The sequence below is a fragment of the Felis catus genome, chromosome F1 (assembly GCF_018350175.1).
Source record: "Felis catus isolate Fca126 chromosome F1, F.catus_Fca126_mat1.0, whole genome shotgun sequence".
Taxonomy (NCBI): Eukaryota; Metazoa; Chordata; class Mammalia; order Carnivora; family Felidae; genus Felis; species Felis catus.
Window position 1 is genome coordinate 13,395,890 of NC_058384.1, and position 26,115 is coordinate 13,422,004.

The window sequence follows — 26,115 nt, forward strand, 5'->3', positions numbered from 1 at the left end:
CTGTGTCTCACTCTTTCTCTGCCCCTCCCCTGCTCACACTCTGTCTCTCTCTGTCAAAAATAAACATTAAAAAATTTTTTTAATAAAAAAAGTGATATGCATACAAATCACAATATAAAATCTCAAAGACCTTCTTTGAGGCATCAAGTCTATAATCAGCCAACAAGTTCCTGAACATCTATGTCCTATATATCTCTTATGTCTCTCTATTCTCCATTCCCCTGACACTTCTCTATTTTAGTCCCTCAGCATCTCTGTTCTAGACTATTGAAATTACATCCCGGTATCCCTGATCCTAGCCACTGTCCATATGAATCCAGTTGTGTGGCTAGCTTCCATATGAATCTGATCTTTTCTTACCTTGTCACTTCCTCGTTCAGAATTCTTGAATGGATCACCATAACTTAGAGGATGGTATCCAAACCCTTGAGTGTGGCATTTCAAAGTCCTTCAAAATCAGGGTCCTGCATGTTGAGTCTACCCTCTGCTATCCCCATCACCTCTGCTCAGAAACACTGAACTAATTGTAACTTGATCACTCAAGGCCTCTTTTCTGTGCATTTGCCCATTTTTTCCTCCATGCTCATCATGTGTTCCTTGCTCATTGACTACCTGGCAGGCATCTATTCTTCCTTCAACACTCAGTTTTTGGCTCCCTTCCTCTTGAATCCTCTTTTACTCTTCTCTCAGACAGACTCAGATGTTCCCACCTGAGGGCCAGCACTCACCGAATCAAATTTCCTCGGTGACATTGATGGATCATCTCTCTCTCCATTAGACTATACACTTCTGGATGGAAAGCACGGGATCTTTTCACCTTTGAATCCCCGAGACATAAAGTAGGCACTCAGACAAAAGGAAGGAAGGGTGGGAAGGAAGAAGGGGAAGAAGGAGGTGTATAGAAGCAGGAAAGGCAGGAGGAAGTGGGAAAGAGCCGGAGACAAGACTCAAGTGACTTCACAATTCTGTCCTTGAGTTCACTAGTTTTTACAAACCCATCATCTCCAAGGGTTAGCTCAGCTCCTCAAATCATACCCTCCTAAGTTTAAAAAAAAATGAGGGTTTTTTTTTCACCATTGGCATAACAAATAGTCCAGGTGCATAGTATTTGTTTATACATTCTGAAGTACCAAAGCAAAAATAAATAAAAGCACCATTGTTCTGTTAATCTTCCAGAGGCTTCACTTTACAGCCTCCGTGACAGTATCAGTTACTATTTTATTTTTTGGAACCTGGGCCAGGGACCTCATTCTTGCCCTTCCGCAATCCCTTTCTTCCTCTACCCCCTCTCCCCCCTTCTGCTATCTCCACCACACTCAGTCCTCCTGAACCGCAGGGTTCTACGTCATGAAAAATTTTTAAAAAAAAGGAATTTCTACTTTAAGACTAATAACTCCTCCCCCTTCCTCAATTTTTCCATGAAAAGGCAATGTTAAAAGCCATTTTTTTCTACATTTAAAGCTCTGCCCGCTCGCTGAGGAAAGGAAGGCAGTGCATTAAGACTAAACCCCGTAGAGCCAAGCATTCAAAGTGAGTAGGGGTGATTTGGAACAGTGGATTTCATGCAGAAGGCTTGAGTTCTGACTCCAACTCCTTTGCTTGTTAGCTGCAAGATGTCAAAGAAACAATTTCTAATCTTCTAGGAGTGACTATTGCTGCATTTGTACTTGAGAGCATTAGACTGATGAACTTTAAGGTCCTTCCTGCTCCAGCATTCCCTGATTCTGCTATTTGGGGCATCTCGAATAAGCTGGAGAAGAAACCAGATTTGGTATCATACAATAGCAAGAGTGGAAAAAAATTAGTGAGTATAAATTGTTAATGTGCATTATGTCTTCTTGTCGTAAGGTGAGGATCCTGACCCATAAACCTTGGCTGGTTCTTCCTACCGAAAAATCCTAAGTATTCAGGGACACTCTTCTGAAGAAGCTATCTCCAGACCCTCCTCCTGGTGATCATGGGGAAGAGAGTGGCCATCGTCGGAGCTGGTGTCAGTGGCTTGGCCTCCATCCGGTGCTGCCTGGAAGAGGGGCTGGAACCCACCTGCTTTGAGAGGAGCAATGATATTGGAGGCCTGTGGAAATTCTTGGTGAGTGGGAAAGCCCTGGAATATCAACAGAAGGGAGATGGGTGGCTCTGCAAACCAAATCTGATCGGTTCTATTCAGACTTGGGAGGAAGGTCACAAAAGCTCCAGATCTGGAAAGTAAAATCTTCTCTCTCCCATCATGCTAATGTCCAATCACTCAAAACTACTTCATACCAGCTCATAAAACAATGTTACCTGTGTCACAGAGTCCAGATCTCCAGGCTGTAAAGGGTGCTAATGTCGGTAATTTCTAACAAAAAAAACAAAAATGTACCACTGCCTCCCCCATGTAAATGAATGGAATCTATCCCTGTTCCCTATTGCTCAGAAATCCTAGGAACATAAAGGGGATTAAAAAAGAAAAGAAAAAGAAAAGGAGAAAGGTAGACCAAGATCAGAAGTTCTCAGTTAGTTTCAACTCTTAGGTTTTCCGGAAAGATTAATTTTCGGCAAGTCGCTTTTTTCTTTCTGGACCTCAAATGCTCATTTGTCAGATGTTGAGGCTGGAAATTAAGTTTCCTTTAATATGCCTTCCAACTGTAACGGGATGTGATTCTATAATTACCGCATGTCTATCAGGAAGACACTGTAAGTTATGATAAACAATGACTGTGTGTGTTATGTGTGTGGTTATTGAATACTCCAACCAACTCCAAAACCAAAGAAAAAACTGATTTGTCTTTGCCATTCAGGCTCATGGTTGGACAAATGATATAATTAGTAAATATTCACTATACAAAACATGTTTAAATTTTGAAAATCACATTGGGGAAACTTCTATCCTTTCTGTCCTGAATGTCTCAGCCATTGTGATTGGATATAGATGATATATATTTGGCATGAAGACGTTATATCCATACCATTCACCTTATAGCCAAATTCCGTCTTGGTCTCAGTGCTTGCCCAACCTACAACAACAGGTTGCTCTAGTAGAATATACCAGTGCTAACTTAGGACATCTTTGTATTCATCTCAAGAGTCTTTTTTTTTTTTTTTAATTTGTGAGGTCCTATAATCCTGAAAGTATTATATGAGATATAAGATCATCTCCATTAGGAAATGATCAAGAATTATTTTTTAAAAAAGATGTTTATTTATTTATTTTTGAGAGGGTGGGTGCAGAGAGAGAGGGGGACAGAGAATCCCAAGCAGCTTCCACACCATCAGGGCAGAGCCCAATATGGGGCTCGATCACAAGAACTGTGAAATCATGACCTGAGCGAAAATCGAGTCAGGTGCTTAACAGACTGAGCCACCCAGGCACCCCAAAAGTTATTTTTTTAAGGATTCAATTATCTTTATTTACATTTGCTCAGGGAGATGTGACCAGCTTAGCCTAAATCATGAAATGGTTCTCCATGATCTCATTAGCAACAATTAAATGCTGCTTGAATATCTATTTTGGCAGAGTTTTGTGCTAGGTACTGGGATGACAAATGCATAATTACTTTACATAAATGGTTTCCAATCCATTTGGTGAAACAAGCCATAACACAGGTCCACAATCCTTTGATAGAAAGACTGGCAAAAATTCATTTGATGGCAAAACCTTTCCTGAAGTTATACGATCAGAAAACATGAGCTGAATTGACATTGGGCTAGTTATAATCTTTATTTGTCCCACTTTGTGTTTCACTGCAGAAATTTTCTTGTGTCTGATGATAGGGTGCTGTCCCACTTCTCACTAGAAGTGTTATGGAGAAAAATCCAAAAATCTACAGATTCCAAAATATATCTGGCCCTATGAATTTCAAATAAGAGATTATAATACTTTACAACAATGAGACAGCCCTTGGTGATGGTCAACTTAATGAACAAGTGCTTTGAGATTTAGGAGATGGGGTGGGGGGCGGCTACTGAAATGTTCTCAGGTCAAGGGACACTTCCTGCAGGGAGAGTACTTGGCTGAGGCTTGAAGGGTGTTCTCAGACAAGGAACGTAGAGGACCACTATGTGACATAACTCCAGAGTGCCATTTCCACTGTAGTCTGTGAATGGCACCCCATGGACATGCGGTCACCAACAGCGTGCCAGTACCCGGTGGGAGAGGTTTCTCGGTAGAAGGGACCAGCATGAAAGGCATGGGGAGGCAGTGAACATGGTATATCTGGGAATTTGTAAGTTAACCAGTGCAGCCAGATCACAACATTTATTTAAGGAAGCAATATATGACAGACGAGTAAAATGCAAAATCAGTCTCCAGGTTATCCACAAGGTGGGTATCTTTCTTCCATAGGTCACTAGTTATAAGAATTATACTCAAAGACCCCGTGGGGATGTAAATACATAAAAATACTCTAATTGTGAAAGACAGGTCGGGGAAACTTCTATCTTTCTGTCCTGAATTTCTCGGCCATTGTGATTGGATGTAGATGATACATACTTGGCATGAAGACATTATATCTGCACCATTCGCCTTATAGCCAAAAGGTGAACCCTTCTCTTCTTTTCCAAGAAAACCTACTGGGTTCGATACATGTTTAGAAAGGGATTTTTGAAGAATGTGTTACATAAGCTTTTATCTTGCAAGTCCTGTTAGGCAGAAGGTATTTTGGAAGAAAGACACCTGATAATTCTGAACTTTTCACCACGTGCTTTTTCTGCAAAACGGAAACCAAATGAGACTTAAACACTCGCAGGCTGAATGTGAGCATGTTTTAGTTTCATATCCTCCAATATTAAGGCCTTGTGTCCTCAAAAGATTAATTAACAAGTTGTTCAACAAGCCGTGTACAATAGGTGGGTATTATTTTGATTGCAAAAGGGGAAAACAATGGAACCAGAACTCCCTGGACTTTTGTTCCACTCATCCACTCATTTATTCAACAAATACATTCAGAGTACACTATGGATAGGGTACAGTGTTAGGTACAGCTGCAGATAAGAGGTACAGCAGGCAGCCAGCTTTTTAAAATCAGAGAAAACAAGTCTCAGAATGACTGTAATATATGCGAATATGCGATTAGGGCAGTAAAGCCAATCAGAGCTTGGTAGAGGTAGGGATGACTTCAGGTTGGTGAGAGAGAGGCAAGGAAAGGCATGACGAAGGGGGCAACTTTGGAGCTGGACCTTGAGGGTATCTTTAGACAAGCAGAAGTGGGATTGACAGGCAGAGTCTGAAAGAAGATCAAGCCAGACTGCTTGACATGCGTGCACCACATTCTCGAGTTAGCCTCTGACCTCGCCCCCCGGTTGGTTATGTTCTAGCGGGAAAGATGAGACACAGATGCAGTTATAACCCAACACGGGCTGTGACAACGTGACCGCAGCTGCTCGGATCTCTGGGTCTAGGGCAAGCCCTCTCAGCCAGAGGCAGAGTCTGAGCTTAACTTGCTCACTAGCCACTTAAACTACGCCACAAGCAGAAACTGGAAATACGAGCTCTCTGGAGCAATTGTCTGTTGTTATATAACACAAGCGTTTTCCTTTGTTTGTAGAACAGCCTGTCAGGGGAAATTCCAAGGAGCTGTCGGGTACATACTCTTCTCTCTGTTATGATCGGCTGGGGTCAGGAGGCGAAAGAGCAGAAATTCATTAATGATAGAAATAATCCAAGGTCTTATCCACTCTGTTTCCCAGAGCGGAGTCTTACATTTTTTTAACCAGACCCCTGCCTGAAGCCTGCCTTCCCTCCCCTCACTCCTTCTGCTCACTTCTCCTTCTCACAACAACCAACCAAAGGTACTGCTGTGGGTGAACGGGAAAGACTCAAACCTGAAAATCCACCAGGCACAAGCTGTCACCCTTTTTCTGATCGTCGCAGAAATTTCAAAGTGAGGCTTAAGAACGTGAACATCTCCGAGCCTGGCTATTTATGAAAAACACAGCAACCGTGAATAGAGGAAGTTTTCGTCCCAACCTAAAGCCAAACAGGGGCCTCAGGCAGCCCCCGTCCCCACCCCCACCCCCACCCCAGCCCCAGACCCAAGCCTCTCAACCATTCCAGCACTTTTGGTCTGTATCTTCCAGAGGTCAGTTTGGGGCTGGAGGATGACAGATGTCCTGAATCCAGCAGGAACATGTCATTCCATCCCGTTCCCACATTTCATGAAGGTTCCTTTGGGTTTGGGGGAAGCGGAGGCTGCCAGCTTTTTAATGTACTTTCAAGGCAGCACATTGTGTGACTTTTTATCCTGCCCTTACAGCAGAGAGGAAATGTTTGTTTTCCATTTAGCCTTCAACTACTTCTCAAAAAGAAGCCAGTTTTCAATCACATAGCGGCTCCATAATGAAGTGGCAAGATTTGATACAAGTTCTGAGGCTCCTGGTTTCCTGTGTCTCTTCGGTGAGGAGCAAGTGCCACTAACTGGTGGTTAGGGAGGTCCGCCAGCACGGAGTTCATCTACAAGAGAGCAGCAGTTCTCAAAGTGCAGTTCCCGGACCAGCGGCATCAGCATCGCCTGCAACTATCGGAAATGCCGATTCTCAGGCTCCCCGCTAGACACACTGAACCAGAAATCCTGGGGGGCGGGGAGGAGGTGAACGAGGTGGCACGCAGGAATCTAAGGGGGCCTGATTATGCCAAATGAATAAACCCTCCACTTCAAGTGAAGTGTTCGAATCAAACAGCCGATCAAATAGACTAAACACTGCACCCTCCTTTGGACCATTTAATTGTGTTCTTTTAACATGACCATGAGATCAGAACCAGCGCTGTGACTGGAAAAAAGAAGAAAACGCTACGGGACTATAAACACAGATGTAACATGGGGGTAATTCGAGGAAGAGAACTAAGGTGTAGGGTCCCAGCTCTGCGCCAGGTGCTATGCTAAAGGCTTTCTTTGTTGCATCTCACAGAGAAGTGTGAATTGTTTTCATGTCTTTTTTTTTATACACATGAAAACGGTTTCAGTCGACCAAAACTTGAATTTTCACTGAGGGAAACATCATCCTTGGCCTCCTTTTTAAGCTTTCTCCCTCTTCCTAGGACCATGCCGAAGAGGGCAGAGCCAGCATTTACCAGTCGGTATTCACCAACTCTTCCAAAGAGATGATGTGCTTTCCAGACTTCCCTTATCCTGATGATTACCCCAACTACATGCACCACAGCAAACTCCAGGAATACATAAAGACATTTGCTCAAAAGAAGAATCTTTTAAGATACATACAGTTTGAGGTAAGGGTCTTACACCTTGTGCTGTTGATACCAGTATGTTTATCGGTTGGAAAGGGGTGGGAAGCAAGGATACAGACTTCCGTTACAGAAATCAGAGCTCCATGTTTGGACAGCTCACCAATCAAATGTTGGTTCGGATTATAAAGTATTCATGCATTATGCTTTCTCCCCCCTAAAAATGTCCTCCACTAGTGTCCGAGAACTTTTAGAATATCATCGCAAATACTGAAGAAGCCTATACTATCATAGCATATGTTCCACCCCATACACTGTCACGTGTTAGAAACAATCCCAGACTGTCTAGTCCATATTTAGATTTCTGTGGGTTCAAGGCCGATGAATTGAGGTTCAAGAAAACATGCCATTCTTCAGAAGTTCTGCCATTATAAGGAGAGTAAAATATGAATGAATAATACAGCCATTGTCCTTATCCTTCACCCACTTAGTTTCTTAGATGAGGAGACACAGCAGTTAAGGCAGAGATGCGCTCTCTGGAAGTAACAATAATACTTCATATTTGCTCACAGGTCTTAACCTCGGTTCATGACTGTGAAATCCAAAGCACATATATGTAGTGAGAAAAATAATCAACCATATTGTGAATTGTGATTACATTTAGTACAATTTCACTTATCTATGATTATTTTATTATGTTTAATTTAATATGATTTCACACTTATTTACATAAATAGTCATACTATGGAAGTGGCTAATATTTCCAAGGGAGAGGGTATGTCACCACGGAGAAATACGGATTGAACCCTGAGACATTCCCACATTTATGGAATTGATAGGAAATGAAGTCAGAGAGAAAGAGGCCATGAATTTCAGTAGAGGATGGCAGGAAGCAAATGACATGGCCTCTTTCACAAGATTCAGTGTAATTTACCCCAAATCTATTAACTAGATGTCACAAAAGTAAATAGGCCCCAGTGAGTGATTTTCCTTGGAAGATTTGAAGATTCACTGTGACTCCTTGTTTTAATGTCCTCCCTATATTTCTCAATAATCAGGCAAGCTCATAACAATTACTTCCTCTGCAGAAACACTGCAAGAAAACTAAAACCTACAGAATTGTAAATAGAAGGAATTTCTTTCTGGTTTTCTTTAAGACCCTGGTTTCTAGCATAAAGAAATGTCCCAGCTTCTTAGTCACTGGACAATGGGAAGTTGTTTCAGAAAAGGATGGGAAACAGGAATCTACTATTTTTGACGCTATAATGATTTGTTCGGGACATCATGTATACCCCAATCTACCAACTGATTCCTTTCCTGGTAAGTTTGGAAAACGTATAATAGTCTGGGCATTTATACACAAGCACCAAGGGTTGAGCTAGATCTTTCCATAGATTGTCCATAATGATTATTCTTAAGGTTCCAAAGATTTCAAAACCAAATTTTTAAGTCTGATGATAAATACAGAAATCATTGTTCTCCTGAACCCTTATGCTAAAAGAATCAAGAAGCTGCAAGTCAGAGATCAGTTGACGATGCAGGTCCTTAGGGAGGAAGGGTTTTTAAATGTCATCTATATCCACATTTTGCAAATTCACTTTAGAAATTTCAGTGAGTGTGTGTGTGTGTGTGTGTGTGTGTGTGTGTGTGTTCGCGCGCACGCACGCGCGCGCGCGTGTGTGTGTGTGTGTGTGTGTGTGTATAGTGGCATACTCCATCAGTATGCAAAAGCACCAAACATCAAATAAATATAATACACAGGTAACCTCACTTTCTCCTTCCTTCCTCCTTCATTACAATAGGAACACAGGTCTACTCTAAAATATTAGAGTTCTGATCTCAAGGCATGATGTTCACAGGCTGAGATAATTAAAAGAGGCACCCAGAGGCACCTGGCTGGCCCAGTCAGTGGAATGTGTGACTCTTGATCTCGGGGTTGTGGGTTCAAGCCCCACATTGGGTGTAGAGATTACTTTAAAATAAAATCTAGAAAATATTTATAAATAAATACATGAATAAGTAGAGATTCAGGGAGAATAGAAGATGGAAAGCATGAAGGTTAAGAGGCAATATATTTAGGCTTAGAACACTTGGGCTCAACCTCTTATTCCACTAGTTCCTTAGCATATGATCTTGGACAAGTCACTTAACTTCTTTGTCTCGACTTCCTTATCTTTTAAAAGATAATGATATCTGCCATACAGAGATGTTATCAAGATTAAGTGTTTGTTTAAACAAATAGATCCTAGCCCACAGTAAGCACTCAATAAATATTAGTTATCATTATTATCAAAATAGAAGTTCCCATATCATAGGTTTTTAAGGCACTGTAAGTACTTATTTGGGGGGTTAGTGTCAAAAAGGATAAATGCGTTTCAACTAGGAAACCGTTTTTCAAAATTAAGACTGATAACAGGAGTTAAAAAAAATTGAAAAAGTCAGTTTTTGCCATGTCTTCTGAAAATCAGCTCAAATCCCTCCTCATGTTCCACTTAGGCCTACACCAGTTTCAAGGCCACTATCTCCACAGCAGGGACTATAAAGACCCGGACGCCTTCAAGGGGAAGAGGGTCCTTGTCATCGGCCTGGGGAACTCAGGATCTGACATTGCTGTCGAGCTCAGCCGTCTGGCTACACAGGTACACTTCGGGAAACAAACTTAGGGTACGGGTGTGCTATTAAATCAACAGCTTGGGCGCTGAGGCTCGTGCTCACATGTCATACTACAAGGGACCCACCTGTGGCATATGCCCATTGAATCGAGGAGGACTAGAGACATGGTCCCTGTGAAGCAAGGTAACGTGGCCCATGCTAGCAAGGAAGCGCGTTCTACCGGAACCAGAGGTACGTGTGTAGACATACATGAGTGCATTGTTTTGTTTTAATTTTATGTTCTGCTCACCTCCAAGCAAACTGGTTGCTAGTCAGGATCTGCCTTTATTTGTTTAGCAGTAGTTCTTATCATAGTTCTTACCATGCAAAAGGTGTTTTGCTTATCATTCTGGAGGTCTGAGATATGGAAGATTTTGTTCCCACCGTCTTCTATCCGTTTAATAGCCAGTGCTCAACAAATACTGGGCACATGTTATATGCCAGAACTATGTCAGACTAGCAATAAACACGGAAATAAGTCAGACTATTTCTGACTTCCAGCAGCTGTCAGTGGGTGGAGGTGGGAGGACAGGTACACAGACCTTCACGAACGGAGGTAATAAGCCTTCCGTGACATTAGGTGTGGCCGCACCACGAAAAGAGAACCTAACTTAGCCTGGATGAAGTCAAGGGAGGCTTCCCAGAGGCCTCTATGCTGAATCATCCATGACCAACAGACCTTAAAGAGCCTAACCTATTTTTAAGGAAATAGGTCCTCAGTAAACAAATTCTTAAACGGAATAAAACCTAATGACATTTTTGGTGTCAAACTCCCTCGGGTTATCACAAAAGTGACATAAGAGACAAGTAGCTCTCAGGGCTGAGGCAGCTGCCATGGTCTGAGTGCCCAGACGAGGTCATGAAGTGGGCACAGAAGGACTGGAAGAGACAACTTCAGACAAAGAACAGAATTAACTTCTTGACATCTCCTCAGCCTAATTTCAGGAAGAGATTTAGCTATATTTCTCCCACCCAACCCAGCAACTACCCTCAACCACCCGCCCCCACTGAGGCCCTGGATTGGCTGGTCCCCACCAGGCCTACCATTTATGTCTCTGAGTCTGTGAAGATTAAACCTGTCACAACTGAATACACAGCTCTTTTGTTCCAGGCTGTCAGGTTCTCATTATTTCAACAACTATGCACTCGCCCTCTTGGGTGGAGAGACAGAGTAGTTCCATCTCTACCTAGTTTCAGTCATAGGCGATTCATCCTGACCCAACTCTCTGAAATTGCTTCTTCCAGGGGTGGCTAGGAGTCTCAGTCAGTTAAGCAGCTGACTCTTGGTTTCAGCTCAGATCATGACCTCAAGGTTCATGGGGCTGGGCTCTGTGCTGACAGTGAGGAGACTGCTTGGGATTCTCCCTCTCTCTCTCTCTCTGTCCCTACCCTATGTGCCTTCTCTCTCTCTGTCTCTCTCTTTGTGTATGTGTATGTGTGTGAATATACATATATCACACACACACACATATATATATACTTTAAAAATATTTCTTTTTTTAAATGTTTATTTATAAAAAAAATAAATAAATGTTTATTTATTTTTGAGAAAGAGAGAAAGCACAAGTGGGAGAGGGGCAGAGAGAGAGGGAGACACAAAATCCGAAGCAGGCTCCAGGCTCTGAGCTGTCAGCACAGAACCCGAGGCGGGGCTCGAACTCACGAACCACGAGATCATGACCTGAGCCAAAGTTGGACACTTGACCGATTGAGCCACCCAGGTGCTCCCAAAAATATTAAAAAAAAATAAAAATGCTTCCGCCTGGATACCGAGGGCAACGCACGGAGATGTCCATAAAACATATCCATTGTGTCACATCTGCTTGTTTCCTACAGTGTGACATTGAAGTCTATGCTGCCTTCCCCACCAGGTCGTTATCAGTACCAGAAGTGGCTCCTGGGTCATGAGCCGGGTTTGGGACAATGGCTACCCTTGGGACATGGTGTATGTTACCCGCTTTGCATCCTTTCTCCGGAATGCCCTGCCTTCCTTTGTCTCTGACTGGTTATACGTGAAGAAGATGAACACGTGGTTCAAGCATGAGAACTTCGGCCTGATGCCTTTAAATGGGTACTACAAGTAACATGTATTTTATCACTTAAAAAGGGGGGGCACTAGCTTCAGTTGAATTCTTTCTCTCTAGATCTTACTTTAGCTGTCTCACTGAGGTTGTTGAGATGAAACTGAGGACTGCATGAGTGGCACAGTATACCCAGAGAGCACGTATGGGTTGAAAATCTTATTGAAATGTCTCTGGCGGGGAAAGAAATATGGGAGAATACAAAAGGCCAAGGAGCGGGGCACTAGATCCCCCTGACATGACAGATTCATTTATGGTAGCTCCAAGCTAAAGCATAGAATTTTGAGGGCAGAACCGTCTCATGAATTGTTCTTTTGAGAAATACCTCATCCATGCTTGTAAGTGAATGGGGATCGCAATTTTAATACCTATTCCTCAAGATTACTGTGGTATGCAGCAAGATAAAAATATATAAGGCATTTTGTAAACTATAAAGCTTTACAGATATTGGTTCTTACTAGTCTCGGATATTCTAATATGCTTGTAAGGAGCAATTAACCAAGTGGTATTAATCGACATGTCTCAGAAAGTAGAAAATCTCAGAATGAAAGTACACACCTCTTCCACCGTGGAAAGACTGGAATGTTAGCAGGACAGTCAGGAGGCACAGAACATGTAAAGCAGTGGAGAGTCACAAAACTGATGTAGCCGGTAAAATTAACAAGTTTTGGTTTATTTATTTTTCTGTGGAGACAGAGCCTGACATCTGCTAATTAGAAAGGCACTCTAAGTAGAAGAATCAGTACGTCCATAGAAAAATATTAGAGTGGCTAAGACAAGAAAGGACTCACTAAGAAATTTCATCTTGGCCCATGCTAGCAAAAATGTTTCATTGTAGGGGGGCGCCTGGCTGGTGCAGTCAGCGAGCATGTTACTCTTGATCTCGGGGTTGTGAGTGGGAGCCCCGTGTTGGGTATAGAGATTACTTGAAAATAAAATCCTTAAAAACGTTTCAAAGAAAGGTTTCATTGTGTTAGAGAATCAGGTAAGGCAAAGTAAGAGGAAACCGTAAATTGAAACAGGAAATGCCAGGTTTAAGAGTCAGACCCTCACTCCACAGCATTTATCCTACTTAGTCTGGCAGACTACTATATCCTTAAAGATAAAACCAACCAACCAACCAACAAACAAACAAAAAACGTTGATTTCATGCATTTAAACTTATGTTTAATGTAACAGACACTCCAAAGCCTGAGCTGCTGAAGACTTTTGGTCTTGTAAGAGTAACTGCAAATCACAGTCTGACTCTGCCCTTTAGACAGCGAAACATAGGTTTGGAAATCCATTCATTCTAAGAATGAAGCTCCCTCTCAGAAAGGGTTCTAAGTACCCTAAGGTTTTGATAACACCTTCTCACTCCTTCCTTGAGTGGGGGGAATAAAAACAGGTTTTACGGAGACCTACTTTTTGTCACCTGGTAAGGTAAGAGACAAAGTTCCAGAATGATAGAGGCAGAGAAAGATATGGAAGTATACAGGCACATTCTAAGATTTATAAACTTTCTGAGTGTTTGAGATACTTGGAGTACATTCCAAAACACCCCGAAAGGAAACGTGAGTCAAAATGAAGAATGTCGTCGCAAAGCACATCACTCCCAGAATTTTGGCAACCCAAGTGCAGTGTTAAAGTTGTTACACTTTCTTTTAGGACCACAGCTGTGGAAAGGAAGCCACACGTGACAGTGTAACAGCTCGCCACAGCCAGTTTGATTTGCTCAAATCAAAGACCTTACTTATAATAATAGTTCACGTATAATAATGACGCTTGCATGAGGCAGAGGCACTGTTTTAAGTGCTTTATGGGTAATTGTTCGTTTAGTTCTAACCGAATGAGGTAGATTCTATCGCTATCCCCGTTTTCCACCTAAGGAAACAAAGACAGAGTAGTCACTAGTGAGAGATGGAGATTGATTACAAACCTTTCTATTATTATTTTTTTATCTTTATTCATTTTTGAAAGAGAGAGAGTGCAAGCGGAGGAAGAACAAAGAGAGAGAGGGAGACACAGAATCCAAAGCAGGCTCCAGGCTCCAAGCAAGCTGTCAGCACGCAGCCCGACACAGGGCTCAAACTCATGAACCATGAGATCATGACCTGAGCCGAAGTCAGACACTTAACTGACTGAACCACCCAGGTGGCTCCCAGAGTCTGCATTCTTAACCACTGATTATGTCTAGGAATTAGTTTGATTGTCATCTATTTGGCCAATTTCCAAATAGTATAAGTACCCATAAGGGAATCTTCAAGTTTCAAAGGACCCAAAGAGGCAGCTCAGACAGAATTCTTAAGGATTGTTGCAGGCAATAGTAAAAACAAAGTTGCCACAAGAGAAGAGTTCAGAGGTCCTCATGCTAATGTTTAGCTCCTCAAATCTGGTTCCAGTGCTGTGGACTGTTGCAGATATTTCTTGGAATTGGTGCATTACAGCGAAAGTCTGTCTCTTGTTTCTGAACAGTTCCCTGCGAAAAGAGCCTGTGTTCAACGATGAGCTCCCATCCCGCATCCTGTGTGGCACTGTGTCCATCAAGCCCAATGTGAAGGAGTTCACAGAGACCTCGGCTGTGTTTGAGGATGGGACTGTGTTTGAGGCCATCGACTCCATCATCTTTGCAACAGGCTATGATTATGCCTACCCCTTCCTTGATGACTCCATCATCAAAAGCAGAAACAATGAGGTCACCTTGTTTAAAGGCATCTTCCCCCCACTAATGGAGAAGCCAACCTTGGCTGTGATTGGCCTTGTCCAGTCCCTTGGGGCTGCCATCCCCACAGCTGACCTCCAGGCTCGCTGGGCTGCTAAAGTGTTTGCAAGTAGGTCGACCATTCTGTCTTTTACCCATTTAGTCAGTGAACGTTTACTGAGCACCTTCTATATGCCACGTACTGTCCTAGGTGCTAAGGATCTAAAGGGAACAAGACACACTCCGTGACCTTAGATAGCCTAAAATAGAGCCAGGGGGATGCTAAAATAGGGGAAGTTTTAGGATGTTCTGTACAGGAATATAAATCAGAGGCAGGGAGTGGCAAGAAACAGAGAGATGGACTAGAACACGGACGGCCTTAAGAGCTGTGTTAAAGAGCTCATAGGGAAATTGGAGGGACTCTTGGAGGGAGTTTGCAAGGCTTTAAGCAAGAGAAAGACAGCAGTGGATAACTGCAATGTCAAGATACATTGTGAAGGTCAGAAGGGCCCTGGTGGATGTTGCGGGCACCCGACTGGCATCAAACTGTGTCAGAATAACAATGGCAGGCCACTCCTACTCTATGCATCATCTTCTCCTCCCCCTCCAATCCAGACCCTAGGGTCTACAAGTATGCTTATGTAAGGAAATCAAGAACATGAGGATTACATGGAGAAAGGCAATGTCTCAAATATATAGATTTAATTTACTTCAGTCATATTGATTATTATTAAAGTGTCTTTTTATTCAAGGGTCCGAAAACCTTGGCCAACATAGGTATACCTTACCTAACATACTGTCCGTAAAAACTTAGGTAATAAATTTACAGGTAATGAAGAAAACGTTACAATCCTAGAATGGATGTTTTCTAAAAATGTTGTGGGTAAGTAAGCTTCTATTTCAAATGTACACAAAGGATGATTGAAATAATCCCTGTTATGAAATCCTTTACAAGGTTGTTCCTCTGTAAAATACTTCCATTGTGTTTTCCTCTTAAAGGAACAACAGTGCCAAGTACCTGGGGTTTTACAAAAAAAAAAAAAAAAAATGGCTACAGTTCATAAGCCCAAGAAATGTATAGGAAACAAAAGATGGTATTTATTCATTCAGCAAATATTTATTGAGCAACTACTATGTGCCAGGCTCCATCTTGGCACTTGGGACACAACATCAAAGCAGACAAAAATTCTAGCAAACATCTGACCACAACCGTACCAGGAGAGGTAAGGTGCTAACAATGACTAGGAAGTATTCATGCACTGTGAATGTCATAATAGCTTTCTGCCATGGTGACAAAGGCAAAAGAGCTACAGTCAGCAATCAGATGACCCCTCCACTGATAACGTATTGCAAAGCTCTAAAATTTTCTGATGCTTCCTGGCTGCAGGCTAATGCTGGAAAACCCATGTGTCCTTCCACTGTTCCATGTTAATAGGCATGTACCTTAGAGTGAAGGTTACTTCTGGAGAGAATTCTTAATAAGAGGATGCAAATAAGAAGTATGAAGAAGCTGTTATGATGTTAATATACATAAAGTGTATCTAAGGCATGTTGGGGATTAGGTCCTCCAGGATGTCACAGAAATATGAGATTAGGTGATCTGAAGCTACAAACTTCTTTGTTGCCACTGTCTCACTGCAGGCCAGCCCTGCTATTCATAGAGGGGGGTTCACTGACTTCTCAAGTCTTTATTTCTATAAATTGTTATTCTACTAAAGATACCAAAGGCAGCTCCTCTTGATATAAAATCTTTTAGGGATACAGTTCATAAATACTACAAAAAAATCAGGGGTGCCTGGATGGCTCAGTCAGTTGGGTGTCTGACTTCAGCTCAGGTCATGATCTCACTGCTTGTGAGTTCAAGCCCCACATTGGGCTCTGTGCTGACAGTCAGAGACTGGAGCCTGCTTCGGATTCTGTGTCTCCCTCTCTCTGCTGGCCACCCCCACTCACTCTCTCTCTCTCCCTCAAAAATAAATAAAAACGTTAAAAAAATAAAATAAAGAAATTTTAAAAAACATTATGAAAAAATCATCACGTGTCATTATATATTTCTGATTTTTTTAAATATTTTTTAATACTTCTTTCCCCATTTCTCTTCTAGACTCATGCACCTTGCCAACTACAAATGAAATGATGGATGACATTGATGAGAAAATGGGGAAAAAACTCAAGTGGTAAGAGATTGTACTTGCTAATGAAACAAACCATAAGATTTTCCTTTATATGTAGGAAAATGTTGATATATTTTACAATATTTTTACTAGTCAAAATTCACATTTTCGGAACACTTGCTATGATCAAGCAGTATGAGATAGGAAAATAATAGTCATTACACGTCACCTGTAGGATAGTACAAACTACACTCTAGAGTAGTTTCTCCCATGGGAGTGATTTTGATCCCCAGGGAACATCTGGCAAAGTCCAGAGACATTTTTGGTTGTCACAAGTGGGGAGGGCATGCTATTGGCATCTAATGTGTAGAAACTAAGGATGCCGCAAAGCATCCCACAATGCAGAGGACAGGCCTCCTGAACAAAATATTATCCAGCTCAGGGGGCGCCTGGGTGGCGCAGTCGGTTAAGCGTCCGACTTCAGCCAGGTCACGATCTTGCGCTCCGTGAGTTCGAGCCCCGCGTCGGGCTCTGGGCTGATGGCTCAGAGCCTGGAGCCTGTTTCTGATTTCTGTGTCTCCCTCTCTCTCTGCCCCTCCCCCGTTCATGCTCTGTCTCTCTCTGTCCCAAAAATAAATAAACGTTGAAAAAAAAATTAAAAAAAAAATATTATCCAGCTGAAATGTCTCCAAGAAGTCCTTTCCCATCAGCCACATGTCTGCCAGCAAGTTAACTAGCTGGGAACTGAGCAGTGGCAGCACTGTAATCAGAAAACCAAATGAAGAATCAAAATGAGTTCACCTGCCCTAGTATTTTCTTCTAAAAAGATATTTATTTTGGAGCACCTGGGTGGTTCAGTCGGTTGGACATCTGACTTTGGCTTAGGTCATGATCTCACAGTTCATGGGTTCAAGCCCCGCATTGGGCTCTGCACTGACACATCGGAGCCTGGATCCTGCTTTGAATTCTGTCTGTCTGTCTATCTCTCTCTCTCTCTGTGTCCCTCCCCCATTTGTGCTCTCTCTCTCTCAAAAAATAAAAAGAAAATAAAAAATAAAAGAACATTCCTTTCTGATTCATCCAAACATGTGTTCTCAAGTACACCATAAATGGGATTTGTAGAAAGTCATTCAAATGGCTAGTCATCACGTATTTAAATGTATTTTTTATGTTAGCTACTTCCATATAAATCAATTCTTTTCCAATTTTATATTAAAATCTGTTGGAAGAATAATTAGATAATGAATCCCATTCGGATGAAGAGGTGACTGTGTAAGAAGATTCTTTCTTCTTTCAAGCTCTAACACATCATTCACTGAGTTCTGCCACACAGTTGCTGGCAAAGGACCTAGAGGAGAGTAGAGGTGGAAGCTTCAGACTCAACAAAATCTCTCCCGCATTTCATCCAGTTCACAGGGCGGCTCTGCGAAGTGGACGCGCCTATTCACCATTCACGCAACTCACTCTCCTTACCAGCCTTTATATTACAGGCCAATAGGAATAAGAAACAAAGAAAGGAGAAGCCCCGAAGTCAACCGCATTTCTTAAATGGTAGCCTGCTCTTCAGGGTTCCCAAAAGTAAATGAGGCCATGCCCCAGAAATCTAACACTGGGGCAGATCCCAAGCAAGGTCATGTAAAGAATAGTCATGTGTTAAAGAATAAACTAAGTTGATCCGTCACCTTGGCATCCTGGGGTCCTTTCACTCCAGGCCACAGAAGACCAAATGACATCAAATTTAGATAGAGGTTAGGAAGGAGGAAAAAAAATGAATCGACACATTTATAGCCACAGAACAAATGATAAACTCGTTGTGGAAAAAGGGAGGAATGGGATAATCCTGGAGCTGCCGACTAAAATGCTATTTTCTGAGCTAGAAAATAAGAAATTCGTGCTTTATTTACTGTGCCCCTCATTCCCATATGTTCTTTTCTTTCCTCAGGTTTGGCCAGAGCCAGACTTTGCAGACAGATTACATCACGTACATGGACGAGCTGGGCTCCTTCATAGGAGCCAAGCCTAACATACCATGGCTCTTCCTGACTGACCCCCAGCTGGCCTTGGAGGTGTACTTTGGTCCCTGCAGCCCATACCAGTTTCGACTGATGGGACCAGGGAAGTGGGATGGAGCCAGAAATGCCATCCTGACCCAATGGGACAGGACAGTAAAGCCAACCAGGATGAGAGCTGTAGGGAAAGCTCAGAGACCCCAGCACTTTTATAATTTGGTCAGAATTCTTTCATTCCCAGTGCTTTTGCTAGCCGTTTGGCTTACATTTTATTAATGAGAAAGTCCTTTACATCTCAGAGTTTAGCCTAGAAGTTTAATTATTCAGATATGTATGTAGCTTAATTATAGGTATATACACATATGCATACATAAAATCTCAGAGCTGTTCTTTGCTTTCCTGCAGATGTAAAAATTAATTCTGGCCCATTTGACTCAAAGGCTAAAAAAAAAAAAAAAAAAAAAGGAAAATACTCGGGCTTTCCCTTTCTGATGAGAATCTATACTCTAAAAAGGCTTTTCACATGCTGAATGGGCAAATTTGGAGATGCTTGAGATGAGGAAGAAGGGGGATGAAGGAGAGTGAGCACAGGTTTGCAGGATGAACAAAGTTTAATAAATTTCTTCAGGGTGTTTCATCATAGGCAGAGATGAAATCACAACAATGTTGAATCTTTCAAGCCATGACATGGTATATCTTTCCATTTACTTAGATCTTTAATTGCACTCAGCAGTGTTTTGTAGTTTTTTGTATATAGATCTTACCCATCTTAGGTCAGATTTATCCTAGGTATTCCATATTTTTGGATGTTATGATAAATGGTAGTTTAACATTTTTTAATTTCCTGTTGTTTATTGCTAACATATAGAAATGCGATCATTTGTTCTTTTGTTGAATCATCTGTAACTTTTTTGTAGATTCCATAATGCTTCCTACGTAAATAATCACATTGTCTAAAAATAAAGATAGCTTTACTTCTCCAATTTCAACTTGGATGTCTTTTATCTTTTTCTTGACTTATTGCACTGAAACTCCAGTATAATATTGAATAGAAGTGGTGAGATGAGACATCCTTGCCTTGTTCCTGATCTTAGGAATAAAGCATTGAGTCTTTTACCACTAAGTATGATGTTAGCTATAGATATTTCATAAATACCCTTTATTAAGTTGAGGAAGCTTCCTTCTATTCCTAATTAGCCGACAGTCTTTATCAGGAATGGATGCTCACTTTTGTTAGATGCTTTTTCTGCTTCTTTTGAGATGGTTTGGGTTAAAATATGGTAAATTACATTGACTATTAAACCAACCTTGCATTGCTGAAATAAACCCCACTTGGTCATGATATATTATCCATTTTATACACTATGGGATTATATTTGTTAAGGATTTTTGCATGATGGATATTTATCTGTATTTTTTTTTATAATATTTTGTCTTGGTTTGTATCAATGTAATGACAGTCCCATAGAATGAATAGGAGAGTATTCTTCCTCTTACATTTTCTGGAAGAGTTTGTCTATCATTTGCATTATTGCTTTCTTAAATATTTGGTAAAATTCACCAGTGAAGCCATCTTGACCAAAAGTTCTTTGTGTAAAAGTTTTTAAACTACAAATTCAAGTTCTTTAATAGATATAGGGCTACTCAGGTCATGTGTTTCTTCTTGAGAGAGCTTTGGTAGCATGTGTCTTCTAAGTAATTAGTTCACTTTATCTAAGGGAATTCAATAAAGATACAATGGTATTTTCAACTGATGGTACTAGAACAACTGGATATATACATATACGAAAAAAATTCAATCAATACTTTGCATCTTATACAAAAATTAACTCAAAATGGATCCTAGAACTAAATGTAAAACCTAAAACTATTCGGGCACCTAAGTGGCTCAGTTGGTTAAGCATCTGACTCTTGATTTTGGCTCAGGTCATGATCTCACAGTTGTGAGATCGAACCCCATGTAGGGGTGTGGATGGAGCCTCCACACTCAGTGCAAAGCCTGCTTAAGACTCTCTTTCCCTCTCCCTCTGTCCCTCCCCACCCCCAAAAGTAAAAAGTAAAAACTAAATTAAATTTTAAAAACCTAAACCTTATGAAACTTCTGGAAGAAAACATAAGAGAAGATCTTTCAGTTAGGCAAAGAGGTCTTAGACAATATCAAATGCAAAATCCAAAAAAATGTATAAATTAGGCTTTATCAAAATTAAGAACTTCTATTCTTGAAAAGACAGCATTAAGAGAATGAAAAGACAAACTACGGGGTGAGTGGGTGGCTCAGTCTGTTAAGTGTCCAGGTCCCGATTTCAGGTCAGGTCATGATCTCACAGTTCCTGCCCTTGAGCCACACGTGGGGCTCTCTGCTGTCAACGTACAAGCTGCTTCAGATCCTCTGTCCCCTTCTCTCTCAGCCCCTCCCCCACTTGCATCCTCTCTCTCAAAAATAAATAAACATTAAAAAAATAAATAAAATTGGGGCGCCTGGGTGGCGCAGTCGGTTGGGCGTCCGGCTTCAGCCAGGTCACGATCTCGCGGTCCGTGAGTTCGAGCCCCGCGTCAGGCTCTGGGCTGATGGCTCAGAGCCTGGAGCCTGTTTCCGATTCTGTGTCTCCCTCTCTCTCTGCCCCTCCCCCGTTCATGCTCTGTCTCTCTCTGTCCCAAAAATAAATAAACGTTGAAAAAAAAATTTAAAAAAAAAATAAAAAATAAATAAAATAAAATAAAATAAAATGGAGTCGTGGAGTCTGAAACAGGGAGCTCTCACATCCTACCACTCATTGCAGCCCTTCACAGACCTAGTCCTTCACAGACCCAACAGGAAAAAGTCTACTTTGCAGGGTGCCTGGGTGGCTCAGTTGGTTAAGCGACCGACTTGGTTGGGCTCAGGTCATGATCTTACAGCCCCTGAGTTCCAGCCCGGCGTTGGACCCTGTGCTGACAGCTCAGAGCCTGGAGCCTACTTGGGGTTCTATGTCTCCCTCTCTCTCTGCTCCTCCCCCGCTCATGCTCTGTCTCTCTCTCTCTCTCCTTCAAAAAATAAATAAAAACATTTAAAAAGAAAAAAAAAAAGTCTACTTTGCTACTAGGGGAGGAGGAAGAAAGGCTTTCCTCCTCCCCCAGTAACAACCCAGCCAATGAGATACTCGCACAACTCAGCCAATGAAAAGCCACTACCCTTGGAACTCTCAGTTTGCTCCAATGGATTTCTTGTTTACAACAACTCCTCCCAACACCCCCCCTCACTCTAAAAGGGAATGTTCTCCAGCTTCCTTCTGCAGACTTGCCTTATGGCTTTTGCTATACTTGGCATGTTCCAAACTGCAGATCCTCTGCTATCTCTGAATAAACCCATTCTTCTAGTAAATTGACTGTTTTAAGGTCAACAGAGCCATAGATATGGATTAAATCAGCTAGGAAGGAGATGTAGGAGAATGAAAAGAAAATAAGGAGAGAACCCCAGCCGGAAAAGTAAAAGGAGACCAAAAAAAGAAATAACTGGAACTGTGGAAGAGAAAACCGGGAGACGATAATATGCTGGAATACAAGGAAAAGGAGTGTCAAGGAGTTAGTAAACCCAAAAATTGCTCATTAACATGACAGTTTCAAAATCTATCTGTAAGAATTCGTGAGAAAAAGGAGTCTAGAAAATTTCGAGGAAGACAAAAGTAGGGGGGGAAATGCTTTGTCAGGTGTCTAAACATAGTATAAAGATACAATATTGTGAATGTGCTACGAGTATGAATGAACACACAGATTAATGGGTCGGAAGAAATGGTCCAGGAAAACATACAGTCCTCAGAAGAAAATCAGTAAAGGAAGTGAACAAAAAAAGGGCCACAGGAGGGAATAAAGGGAATCATCCCTACTGAGAGAGCCCTGTCTGCAAAGTTCTGGAGCTATGAACAAGCAGGGCACATTTGAAGAAGCGGCAGAAATCCTTCATGACTTCAGGGGGAGTTGGAGGGGAAAGGCAAGGGAGAGTCTGGAGAAGAAAACAGGACCCTCTAGTGGAAGAGAGATTCTCCTTCTGAAATCTAGCAAGTATCTGAGCTTTGAGTAGAAGATCTGGAACGAAGAGATCGAGTTACCAGCATGCTGCTACAGAGACCAAGAGCAGCCCTATGTACATGACATGCTGGGATGTGTCTACCGATTTCTTTAAAGAGATAAGACCACAACCTGGTAATAGGATACCTTGCAAATCAACAAAGACGTAACTGAATGCAATGTCCTAATGTGGCTTTTAGTAAAAAGAAAATAGTTGATGGCACAATAAATACGAAGGGGAGCGTTTTTTAAAGCCACAAGGAAGTGATAACTGAAATCCTTGTGCAATTTAAAGTTTACCTCTTACATTGAACTACAGTGGCCCAAACTCATTCAACGGTCTTCTGCTTAGACTGACTACCCTTCCTTACCTTGTGTAAAAAGAAGCATAACCAGATCCTTAATGTCTATGTTTGTGAATCACTCCATAGCAACTACCTTTGCACATTTCCACACGTCTCATAACTGTGTCCTGTCTGGGGAAATCAAAGGCAGTCTCAAAAGGTGAAAAGAGCCCCCAAAGAAGCATCTTTCCACTAAGAGAAATGGCACAACAAAGAGGAAAATTGTAGTCGCTTTTCCTTCTTTCTAAAGCTTACTGCCAAGAAGACCATGGTTAAGCTTGGATTTTGTTCTAAAATTTAGGGGTTTTCTCCACATTTCTTTTCTGGATATGTTATAATCCTGGGTCTCGGTTTACCTTAAAGCTCATAACTTATGGAGGTGTTTGCATTCCTTTTAAATATCTGGTTGTGACAGGGGGTGCCTGGGTGGCTCAGGCAGTTAAGCATCTGACTTTTGATTTCAGCTCAGGTTAATGATCTCATGGTTCCTGAGTTTGAGCTCCCCACCCCCACGTCCACCCCTGGCATTGGGCTCTGTGCTGACAGTGTGGAGCCTGCTTGGGATTCTCTCCCTCTCCTTCTGCCCCTCCCCTGCTCTCTCTCTCTCTCTCTCAAAATAAATATATAAACATTAAAAAAATAAATATCTGGTTGTGACAGGGCTTATTTTTGGTTAGATTCACTGTTTCATTTACATGTATATAATATTCCTTTGTTCTATAAATATGTTACACTTGACAAAATGCAATGGATCTAAAATATTTTTTTTAAGACAGAGTGCATGCAAGTGGGAGAAAGGGACAGAGGGAGAGACAGACAGACAGACAGACAGAATCTCAAGCAGGCTCTATGCTCAGCACAGAGCCCAATGTGGGGCTCCATCCCACGACCCTGAGATCATGACCTGAGCCAAAATCAAGAGTCGAATGCTCAACTGACTAAGCCACCCAGGTGACCCAGATCTAAAATATGTTTAACAAATATTAGAAGACTCAAAAAATTTAATGCCAGACCAGTGGGGGCTTTTAACCAGGGAAGTGGTATAAATTAAATTAACAATATGAGAAAATAATCTGGCATCAGGGTGGAGAATTTATTCTAAGTGGGCAAGAGTAGAAATACAAAGATGAGTTAAAAAGCATTGTGAAAATCTAGGCCTATTTTCAACAGTTCTGAAGTTGTGATAATTCCAAAAAAGTTATGGCTAAGGTGTCCCTTTATTTTATCTATAAAAGTGGAGTTTCATGAACTTTAATACTATCAACAAAATCATAACAGACAGCTTTAACTATTATAAAGTACAAAATGCTTTAATATTTGGAAGCAATCACATTCCCATGACAATGTGCTATTATAAACAATTTCTTGTTTGTTTAAGTACATTCTTGAAAGACTTTGTGCAACAATTTGTCCAATGGTACAAGTGTGTGCAATACATGGTCCACACTCTGTACTCAATAAATATTTACTAAGTAAATAGACATATCATTTTTTTTAAATCATTTTTTTAAAAATAGCTCCTCATTCAGATGTTATACCAGTGGACCAGCTTTATGCCCCACCTTAATTTCTACCCATGAAATATTCTTAAGTATTCTACCCATGAAATATTCTCATAGAATAAAGTACAAGCTATAATCCCAGCTATAATCTCAGAATATTTAAGAACAGGCCAGAAATTATCTTTGACTTTTAAAGTTAAACTAGATAACTTTAAGTGACACAAATATAGTGGGATTAAGAGTTATGGATGTGTCTGCAGAAAAGATAACCAGCAAAAATTCAAGTATGTTTGTTTTCTTATTGGAGGTATTGTTGTTAACGTGAAGGATTCAGTTCAACATACTAAAGAACTTCCTGATAGTGAGGACAGCCAAAAGAATGAGCACCAAAAAGAAATTCAGCACCTGCTTTTCTGAGAGGTTTTATAAAGGTAATAGTCCTCCATAAATCTCACTCAATCTCCATGTAGAATGCACAATGTCACAGAGTGTGAGCTAACATTGATTTGTGCCAATGATGACTTTCGTTTTTAAGTTTGAAAAGCAAATGAATAAAGTGAACACTCTTTCAGTGAGGAACACTTACCCTAATTAAGAAAACAGACTAATCATGTGCTATTGCAACACAAAATCCTCAAAAATAAGAACTATGGCAATTATAAATAATGATCTCTTTGCAAAGAAGTATCCCTGCTCCAAGGTTCTTGCCACCTATGGAAGGAATAATACTGCATTTATTTGGAAATTAATCATTATTCTAACTTTTCATTAGTTTTCACTGAGACTAATGAAAGGCAACTACTAGTCAGCCTCTTTGCCTTAAATTCAAAACTAGTAGGAATATATCAACAACTCTTAAGGCATCCTAGTAGTTAAGAGACCATTTCATTGACTTTGAATAAGAGAACCATTTAGCAACTAGTACTTGCAGAGCATTGTGCTAGGAAGGAAAAAAATAACTAGATCCTGTCTCCCAAGAATTTATTATCTAAATGAATACATATACACAAGTACATATATCAGCAAAAACTCTAGACTACTTGGGGACAGTGATGGCTGTACAGTGACCCATCCTGCTGGATCTCCTCATCAAATGATTTGAAACATGCTCCTCAGTATAACTTGAAGACAGAGTGCCAAAGCTGCAAAATAACTGGAATTAAAGAGAAAACTCACCAAATTACAGTGTATCGTCTCTCACTTGGCCACCCACCTCATTCTATTGCAAGATCGGGTAGAGGTTGGCCAAGAAAAACCTCATGGAAGAAAAGACAGGGAAGCTAGCGAAAGGGGCTACATATACTAGAAAATACTTAAAAAAAAAAAAGGCATCAAGGCAGGTCAGAGCACAGACTACTGGGAAGGAATTTCAAATCTAGGAGTTTGAAGAACCAGACACCATTTAAAAGGATTGGCACAATATGAGGGGGGGGGGGGGGTGCGTGGCATAAACGTACTGAAGGCAGTCAATGAGACAGTCCTTGAAATGCATAGTTCTAGGGGAGAAAAGAAAAGAAGATAGGCACTTTG

General features: G+C 41.3%; 1 protein-coding gene across 1 annotated transcript; it reads left to right on the top strand.

The window, feature by feature from the left end:
• Window positions 1–1,375: 1,375 nt before the first annotated feature.
• On the top strand, window positions 1,376–19,684 carry LOC101086441 (putative dimethylaniline monooxygenase [N-oxide-forming] 6). The gene is made up of 9 exons (XM_003999184.5): window positions 1,376–1,530; window positions 1,849–2,089; window positions 7,016–7,204; window positions 8,317–8,479; window positions 9,656–9,798; window positions 11,683–11,882; window positions 14,347–14,702; window positions 16,677–16,749; window positions 18,629–19,684. Exons 2-9 carry the CDS (start codon window positions 1,958–1,960, stop codon window positions 18,969–18,971), a joined length of 1,599 nt encoding a protein of 532 aa, XP_003999233.1. The 5' UTR covers window positions 1,376–1,530; window positions 1,849–1,957; the 3' UTR covers window positions 18,972–19,684.
• The last annotated feature ends 6,431 nt before the right edge of the window (window positions 19,685–26,115 follow it).

What these genes read in the sequence shown, in the direction of transcription:
- LOC101086441 (XM_003999184.5), top strand. Translation starts at nt 1,958, where the DNA reads ATGGGGAAGAGAGTGGCCATCGTCGGAGCTGGTGTCAGTGGCTTGGCC. An exon ending in TAAGATACATACAGTTTGAG is followed by an intron (nt 7,205 to 8,316) that starts GTAAGGGTCTTA and finishes GTTTTCTTTAAG; the next exon opens with ACCCTGGTTTCTAGCATAAA. An exon ending in ACCAACTGATTCCTTTCCTG is followed by an intron (nt 8,480 to 9,655) that starts GTAAGTTTGGAA and finishes TGTTCCACTTAG; the next exon opens with GCCTACACCAGTTTCAAGGC.